At 39.7% G+C, this 9,650-nt stretch overlaps 1 protein-coding gene across 2 annotated transcripts in view; it reads right to left on the bottom strand.

Annotated features, from left to right (window-relative positions):
• Positions 1-2,262: 2,262 nt before the first annotated feature.
• The window catches only part of Psma3 (proteasome subunit alpha 3), a 19,269-nt gene continuing 11,881 nt past the window's right edge, over positions 2,263-9,650 (bottom strand). For both annotated transcript variants that reach the window (XM_021178877.2, XM_029484879.1), the window contains 6 exons: positions 8,882-8,954; positions 7,374-7,439; positions 6,009-6,055; positions 3,662-3,729; positions 3,200-3,264; positions 2,263-2,419 (listed from right to left, as the gene is read on the bottom strand). In XM_021178877.2, coding sequence (XP_021034536.1) covers positions 2,375-2,419; positions 3,200-3,264; positions 3,662-3,729; positions 6,009-6,055; positions 7,374-7,439; positions 8,882-8,954 — 364 coding nt within the window. In that variant the 3' untranslated portion in view covers positions 2,263-2,374. The remainder of the gene's footprint in view (positions 2,420-3,199; positions 3,265-3,661; positions 3,730-6,008; positions 6,056-7,373; positions 7,440-8,881; positions 8,955-9,650) is intronic.

The raw sequence follows: 9,650 nt of genomic DNA, 5'->3' as shown, positions 1-9,650 counted from the left end.
AGACCAGGCTGGCCTCGAACTCAGAAATCCGCCTGCCTCTGCCTCCCGAGTGCTGGGATTAAAGGCGTGCGCCACCACGCCCGGCTATTTTTGATTTTTAAGCCTGCCCTGGAAGTAACTCTATTGACCAAGGTGTCCTAGAACTTACAGATACTACCTATCTCTGCCTCCTGAGTGCTGGGATAGAAGGCACATACCACCACTGCCTAGTTTAGAGGCAGTCATTTTTAAATCTGGCCATGTGTGGTGGTACACAGCACACTTTTAATCCCAACACTTCACTCAAAGGCAAAGGAATTCAATGCCAACGGGGAAGAGACCTCAAAACAACAAAAACAAAACAAAGAACCATCCGGTCTACTTTACATAAACTATCAACCAAGGTTAACTAATTTTAAGAAAAGATTAAGAGTACAATTAAAATCGACCCCAATTAGAACACAGTCTAGCAGTCCTCAGGTACGTAGTTGATCTAAGAGAACACTGACTTTCATTTCCTTAGTTTCTGTGTGTCAAAGGTTCTAAGTTTAGCTTATTGTAGTATGGCAAAATACAGGAATGTTTTTAATGCATACATCCCAGATTCACCCTTTGATTATATGGATACGGTGGAGATATACCAGAATGTAAAATGTAGGTCAGCTCTAGATTACATTTCAACAGACGAATACAAACATTAGAAAACTACACATTCAAGACATTTTCATTTGGTGCGCGCGCGCACACACACACACACACACACAAATTTGCCACCTGTCTACAAAGGAAATTGTTTCAGAGATACTAATAGTCTAAATCCAACTCTCTTTTTTCCAAGGTCATTTTAACAACAACAGAAACGGGGGCCAGGTATGGTGGAGGCAGAGGCAAGGGGATCTCTGAGAATTCAAAGCCAGCCTGTTCTACATAATAAGTTCCAGGACAGGCAGGGCTTATGTAGGAAGACCTACCCTGCCTCAAATAAACCAAAAGTACCTGAAACAAAGGAAAGGAACTCTTTCTTATCAGATAAGTACTATAAACATTTTATTACATGAATATTTAAGCTCAATTTGATACCTTAAAGTTTTGTTTCAAGTGCTGGAGTCATCACAGAGAAAGGAGCTTCAATTAGGGAAGTGCCTCCATTGAGACCCAACTGTAAGGCATTTTCTCAATTAGTGATCAAGTGGGGAGGTCCCCTTGTGGGCGGTGCCACCCCTGGACTGGTAGTCCTGGGTTCTATAAGACAGCAGACTGAGCAAGCCAGGGGAAGCAAGCCAGTAAGGAACATCCCTCCATGGCCTCTGCATCAGCTCCTGCTTTCTGACCTGCTTGAGTTCCAGTCCTGACTTCCTTGGTGATGAACAGAAGTATGGAAAGTGTAAGCTGAATAAACCCTTTCCTCCCCAGCTTGCTTCTTGGTCATGATGTTTGTGCAGGAATAGAACCCTGACTAAGACAGGTGTCCATATCATGATAATTTCGAGTCAATCATATCAATATCATGATAATTTCCAGTCATAAGATATTTATGCAATCTGAAAAATAAATGCTGACACATTTTCCACAAAAAGCTCAATGTTCTCAGTAGTGATTACAGATTGTCCCTACATTAAACACAACATTATTACAAGAACTACAGAAGAATATGATCATTCTAGTTAAAGAAGGCTGGAGAGACGGCTCAGTGGTCAAGAGGACATGTTGCTCTTGCACAAGACCTGGGTTCAGTTCCGAGCACCCATGCTTCACAGTCATGCATAACTTTAGTTCTAGATTACAGCACCCTTCTGACCTTCATGGACACCAGGCATGGACATACTTGTGGGCTCAGTCTTTCCGCCTTAACTCTAGGCACTGCTTTTTTTTTTTTGAATACTAGCCTTGAACTGAAGAGGTCCACCTGCCTCTGTCTCTGAATACTAGGATTAAAGGCATGTACTACCACACCAGAATAGCACCAAGAATTTATATGTATATAAACATGTGTCTGTATATATACATATTTGTATTTTTGCCTTTATTATATGTGTAAATATATATAATTACTTTTATATTCATTGGTGTTTTGCCTGCATGTACCTCAGTTTGTAGGTGTCAGAAGCCTGGAACTGGAGTTACAGACAGGTGTGAGCTGCCGTGTAGGTGCTGGGAATTGAACCTATGTCCCCTGGAAGAGCAGCTCTTAACTGCTGAGCCATCTCTCCAGGCCCAGTTCTAAGAATTTTTAATCAAACATCAATCTATATTTTAATATTACACAGCTTCAATTACCCAACAATGTTTATAAGACAAAATTTAATGAAAATCGGTCAGTGGGTATATATAATCCATGGTGCTAGCCATGTGCAACTGTTACAGAAATGTAAACCTGCGGATGGTGAAGAAAATATTACATATTGTCATCATCCGATTCATCTTCTTCCTTCAAAGATTCCTGTTAAAAGAAAAAAGTGTTTTAAGTTTTTCATTCTGGTACATCCTATAGAACCTGCATTTTAAACATCTGTAATTAAAAATTATTTATTCCTGAAAAATACCACATTTAATGATAACCCAGTAAGTCTATCTTGTCCTATGGATAAAAGCATTAAATATCCTCGAAGGAAAAACCTGGGATTTTCTTTGCTTTTTTTGTTCCCCCTCTTTTTGGTTTTTAGAGACAGGGTTTCTGTGTTTTCCCCCTCTGACCTAGAACTTGCTTTGTAGACCAGGCTGGCCTTGAACTGAGAGATGTTCCTGCTTCTGTTCCCTATTGCTGTGGATACAGGTGTGCACCACCATGCCCAGCAACCCTGAAATGTTCAAGGAGAGAGACAACTCCTTTTTTTTTAAAGAGGCAAAACACCAACAATAAAAAAATAAAAGTTCAGAGCTAGGGCAAATCTATCCCCACCAGAGATAACCTTAAAAACAGTCACCTAGGGGCTAGAGAGATGGCTCAGCGTTTAAGAGCACTGACTGCTCTTCCAGAGGTCCCAAGTTCAAATCCCAGCAACCACATGGTGGATCACAACCGCCCGTAATGAAATCTGATGCCCTCATCTGGTGTGTCTGAAGTCAGCTACAGTGTACTTAAAATATAATAAATCTTTAAACAAACAAACAAAAAAACCCAGTAACCGAAAAAACAGTTTACCCTAATTTCAAGCAAACATCAACCAAATTATTTCATGACCATGATCCAGTTCAGATCAATGTGTTTGTTGTTGCTTACCTTGGCATATTTCTCTGCTTCCTCTCTTATGTCTTTGGGAACAATTTCATGTCTTCCTTTAGTTACTATAAAATCAAACCATATATTAAATATGAGGATTATAATTTGTAATACTGTGAACTCTCCCTAATTTACAAGTACATAGGGATCATTTCCTGTTGCTTCCTCCCCCCAGATAATCATTATTCACAAGGTAAACTTACTTAAAAATAACAGTAAGCTTGACTTATAAATCTTTTTTTTTTTTTTGGTTTTTCGAGACAGGGTTTCTCTGTATAGCCCTGGCTATCCTGGAACTCACTTTGTAGACCAGGCTGTTCTTGAACTCAGAAATCCGCCTGCCTCTGCCTCCGAGTGCTGGGATTAAAGGCGTGTGCCACCACACCCGGCAGGAATTCTTTCATTAACTTGTCATAAAGTGCAAATAAATTCTGGAACAATAAATGTACAAATGTAACTTACATTCACCAACCCAGCTGAGCTCTAGTTCAAAAGCTTTATCCTTAACTTCATCATGTACTATGTAAATTCTACAACAGAAAAGAAATTAACACAAAATAAACACAAGTTCTATAAACAGTGAGTACAAAGTAGACATTATGTGCCTGGTATTTATAAAATGACATACTTTCCAGTCCAGGTCAACATTAGAGAAGACAGATTAGGGCTGGAGAGATGCTCAGCTGTAAGATCACTTGGCGATGGTTCTCAGCATACACAACGCTGACTTAGAACCCATGTCTAACCTCACCACCCCTCTACCCCCAATCCAAAACCCTCTCCAGTCTCTTACAGTCAGATATGGTACATGCAAGCAAACTACTTATACACAGAAAAGTTTTATTTTCCTTAAAATGGCAAATTACACTGGAATTGAGACACTCTTTACAAATACTGATATACTTCTATTTCTCAAGTTGTTTATTTTGATAATGTTTCAAATAAAAGACATCTCAGAAAGAAAACAGATTCAAATTAGAAAGACCATATGCCTTTTCATGATACCCATTTTTTCTATTTGTAAACATATTTCAGAAACAAACCAATAATTTAAACCATCTGTCCAGATAGTGTCAATGCCACTCAACTGGTTCTTATGGTGTAATCCATTACAAACAAGAAGGCACACAAGCAGTTACAGTAACAGTAAACAACCGAGCTTCAGCTGGCAGCAAGGGCTCATGCCTGTAAGCCCAGGAGGGTAAGGCAGGACAATCCTGAATCTGAGGCTGTCCTCAAAATGACAAAAACCTCCCTGTGATAGAAAAACAAAGCTTTCTGTTTCTTTTCTTACTTTTAGAGGCTCTGCTAAAGCCTTGCTGTATAGTACAAGAGAGTACCTTAGTCACAAGGATGAAAGGATGGCTTTCTGAAGAGGAACGAGTACCACCAATCACAAAGGATGACAGGTGCCAAAGGGTTGGCTTCCAACAGGAACTTCAAAGACTATTTCAGCAACAGACCCTGGATTGTGCCACACTCAAACTATTTTAAGGAATTACTTTCACTTTCCAATGTAATATAGTTCTTAACTGACTTACAAAAGGAGACTGCTTCATAACAGAAGGTAAATGAAGAGAGATGAGTCTTGCTAAGAATGAAAATCTACAAAATCCCTTTGTGAGAGATTATAGGCACCATCTTTTATTATGATAGAACCCAGATTTTTTTTCCTTGTTTGTATTATCAAATGCAAAACCTGCAAGATACTATTGCATAAAGGACCATATTCAGCAATACTGTAGTTTGTGTAGTTTACCTGAAAAGGCAGCTAGAAAGCGAGTACTCTACACAATATTTTAACAGCAAGTGTCTGCATTCTTTAAAATGAATGTTTTGGTTTTTGTTGGGTTTTTGAGACAAGGAAGGGTTTCTCTGTTTAGTCCTGGCTGCCCTGGGATTGCTCTGTAGACCAGACTGGTCTCCAACTCAGAGAGATCTTCCTGCCTCTGCCTCCTGGATGCTGTGACTGGCCTACATTACTGCTCTTGACAAATTATAATTCTCTCTGAATTATAACTCTGACTTCACTGCTTACTACTACACAACGTGGTACACAGGACTCACCATCTACCTGTAACAGAAAGTCTCAGGCTGTGTAAGAGGTTTTGTTAAAAGAACTTAATGATAAATGTGATGATAAACCAGAAAAGATGAAGAAAACAGCCAGCTTCATAATCACATATAGAAACAGCTATAACCCTAAAGATAAAGCTAATGAAGGTAAGTGTGTGGCTTGATATCAGAAGAGAGTGTGAGGCCCATGTTCAATTCTAGCAACACACATACACAGTCTTTAAGCAGCCGTGTAAGAAACTTTTGGGATTTATTTACTTCTGTGTGTGTTTGTGCTTGTTGCCCTTGGAGGTCAGAAGAGGAGTAATCCCAGGTCTCCTGCAGAGCAAGTGCTCTTAACCACGGAGCCATTTCTCCAGCCCTGTAAAAAGTAGTTTCTAAATATCTAGTATGTTCTCTTCCTAGCTTTGAAAAGACACTACATTCCCCATCATGGGAGCATATAATTTAACCCCAGTAGAGGTAGAAGATGGATCTTCTTTTGGTTTCTAGGGCTATATTGTAAAACTTCTGTTTCTAAATAAAAATAAAGATGTAACTTGAATATATTCAGGCTAAAGGTGCATCTCAGATCTCAGTGGAAGTGCACGCACACGCTGACATTTTCAAAGTCCTGAGTTAGTTCCCAGGACACATAAAAAGAAAAATTTTACATATAATAGCCTCTTAAGAGTTTACACAGATCATGTAAGGTTTTTCTTGTGGATGGCAGATAAAATCTCAAACAACTTACATTTTTGCAACTTCTTTAACTACATCACGGCAAGTCATTTCCTTCATCTATAAGAAAAGCAAAGTAATTAATTCTACGTCATATATAAAGACTGGGAGTGGTGATGCGCAGATTTAATTGCAGCACCTGGGAGACAGACTTGTCTCAAGAATTTGAGACCAGCCTGGTCAACACAGCAAGCTCCAGGATGGCCAAAGGTGCACATAGACACTGTCTCAAAAAAAAAAAAAAAAAGAAAGAAAAAGAAAAAAGAAAAGAAAAGGAAGGAAAAAAAAGAAAAAAAGGAAAAAAGGAAAGGAAAGGGAAAAGGGAAGGGAAAGAAAAAGAAAAAGAAAGGAAGAAATGTGTTAAGTCCCTATTTGCTTAACTATTTTCATAAGTTAGCATTAATCACCAGGGTTCTTTTTCTTTTGCAATTGACAATAGCTTACTTCACTTAATTATATAGGTGGTAATAAACTGAAACCAGACCCTCTGTAAGAATAGCGAGCATCCTTTACCACTGAGCGATCTAGGGACACCTTTAAATTAACAACCATTAAAGGCTGCTGAGATGTCTGAGAAGGTAAATGGCAACTGCCACAAAGTCTGATGACCTGAGCCTGAGTGCAGGACCCTTATGGGGAGCTATCTTCTGACCTCGACTCATAAGCCACTGTATGCATGTACCCACAAGATTAGATCTCACACATGCGCTCGTGCAAAATAAGTAACAAAATTTGGGAGTCTCATTATGCATCCCCTAGCTGACCTCAAACATAATAGAAAGCTGCCTACTTCTGCCTCCCAAGTGCTGGGATCAAAGGCGTGCGCCACCACGCCCGGCAATAGGTGGTTTTCAGCTTCACACTTTCTCTAGATACAAAGGAAGAGAACCACTGAGCAGACACTTGTACTTTTAAGACTAAAAGCTGTGTCCAAAGACAAGATATAACCTTTATTATGATTTAGAATGAACTTCAAAATTTTTTGTAGCAGTATACATAAAAAGTTGTTTGGGAGCTGGAAAGATGGCCCACAGGTTAATTGTGCTTGATGTTCTTGCAGAGGGACCAGGGTCAGTTTGCAGCATTCACATCACTAACTGTCTTTGGCTATTAGACACATATGTAGTATACAGACACGTTCACAGGCAAACCCCTCATACACACAAAAGAACCTTTGTAAGTTTCTTCCTTGAGGTTTACAGAAGCATCAGAGTCATCCAGGGATGGATGCATGATACAAGCCCCAGGCACTCTATCACTGTGCTTCCTATCCAATCAGCTAGCGGCACACACTCTCTCAACACCAGGCTGCAGCATCCCACTGGCCTAGGATCGGTAACCCAGCTCAGAGTAAACCCCAGCGCTGCAGAGACCTTACCTGAAGCTTTTCTATCTCTGTCTTTGCAGCCTGCCTGGCTTTGCCAATCGCACAGCCCCAGTAACCCTATTGAAAAAGCAAAGGAAGAAAGAAAGAAGTTAATTAGTATCTATTTTCTGACAAGACTTACTACTTAAGTTTTTGATTTTCTGGTTGTGGTGTTCTTGAGACACAGAGGAAGGTAGATCTCTGTGATTTGGAGGCCAGCCAAGACTACACAGTGAGAACCTTGTCTCAAAAAACAAACAAACAAACCCCCAGCAAGTTAAAAAATAGCCAGATACATGCACATGAACTTAAGGACCTTGAAACAGCAAACCTCCTTCTATGAGACTCCAGGCTGCGGCTGGAGAGGTGGCTCAATGGTTAGGAGCACTTGCTGCTCTTGCAGAGGACCCGTAGTTAAATCCTACATGATTGTTTATCAACACCTGTAATTCTAGTTCCAGGAGACCCAATGCCATCTTCTAACCTTTGAGGGCACCAGGCAACACATAAGGCACACATACATGCAGACAGAACATATACATATAAACACACAAAAAAATGAATAAATCTAACTTAAAAAAAATTTAGGTTTTGCCCCCATTCCCATGCTAGATTTTTCACCTGAAGGCCTTGCAAATCCCAGGCAACGACTCTACCACTGATCATCTTTTCTTACCATACATTCACAGTAAGATACAATACAACCATGAGACAATCACACAAATCAAAATACTGTGTTTACTAGGTAGTTCTATTCTTTCTTTTCTTTTTTTGTATTTTTTTTTGGGACAGGGTTTCTCTGTGTATCCCTGNCCAGGCTGGCCTCGAACTCAGAAATCCACCTGCCTCTGCCTCCCAAGTGCTGGGATTAAAGGCATGTGCCACCACTGCCCGGCCTCCTAGGTTGTTCTTATAAAGAGCATACTAAAAGTCAGTCATAAGTTTTCTCTGCTTCATATGTTTATTAATATAAAAAAATTACTTTCCGGGCTGGTGAGATGGCTCAGCAGGTAAGAGCACTGACTGCTCTTCTGAAGGTCATGAGTTCAAATCCTAGCAACCATATGGTGGCTCACAACCACGAGATCTCACGCCCTTTTCTGGAGTGTCTGAAGTCAGCTACAGTGTACTTACCTATAATAAATAAATAAAATCTTTAAAAAAAATTACTTTCCTTAAATAAGTTAGGGTTTTATTTATCCTTAAAATGCTGTGGATTGAAGCCAAGCCCTCACATATGGTAGACAAAAATCTAACCATTAGACTCTCCCTAGGTGTTTCTTTTACTCTGAGACCAGGTCTTCGGTAAGTTGTCAAGATCTTTTTGTGACAGCCAAGGCTGGCCTTGAATTTGTAATCCTCTTGCCTCCTTCTCTCCTCAACCCAGAAGCTGGGACTACTGGTCTATCACTATGCCTAGCTTTAACAAAGTTTAAATAAAAGTGTATATAATCCAAGTGAGATAACTGACAATACCATTTAACTTTTTATAAATTAAATAACTTAAAAAATGTACTCACATATGAAACACCTGATGGGTCGATCATATAGAGCTGTGCACCATCATTCGCACTGTAAGACCCCAACATGAAACTGCATAAAAACAAATAAAACAAATAGTTTAGAACACAGTTCTCCACAGCATTTGCATAGAAGCTCACTGTGATGAAACTGCAATTAGATATTCTCAGATAAATTGCTAACATAACTTACAGTAAGTTCTTTTTGATAAGACAGCTACAATAAAAACTGCGAAACTACTAAACTACAGGATTCAAATTCCATTTGACTTGTTTGCTTAGTCGGCCTTTCTTATGAAACTTTATTCTGCAATGTCAGAAATATAGAAAAACCATTACAGACAGGGTCCGATGAGCAGCGTCGCTGCACAGTAAATGGCCTAGGGAACAATGTCTGCCGAGAAGCAGCCTACATCGGATTCCCTGGTATTCCTCTTGTCATTTTTCTGCAATGGTTAGAAATGGCTCAATATCTTTATATGCTCAATAAATTAAAATTAGGTTGTTAAATGATCATGACCAGTTTTCTCAAACTATTTCTTTTACTTTAGAAAACTGAGGCTTATTTTAGCTTATCACATCATGTGGATCATCTTAGGAGCCAACAATCCCAATCAGTACCTAGCTTTTCCCCTTCCAAACTGATGTAATTCCTCGTTCAGAAAATATACGAGCCGGGCGTGGTGGCGCACGCCTTTAATCCCAGCACTCGGGAGGCAGAGGCAGGCGGATTTCTGAGTTCGAGGCCAGCCTGGTCTACAAAGTGAGT

This window comes from Mus caroli, chromosome 12 (assembly GCF_900094665.2).
Source record: "Mus caroli chromosome 12, CAROLI_EIJ_v1.1, whole genome shotgun sequence".
Taxonomy (NCBI): Eukaryota; Metazoa; Chordata; class Mammalia; order Rodentia; family Muridae; genus Mus; species Mus caroli.
This window is presented reverse-complemented; position numbering and strand designations above follow the sequence as displayed.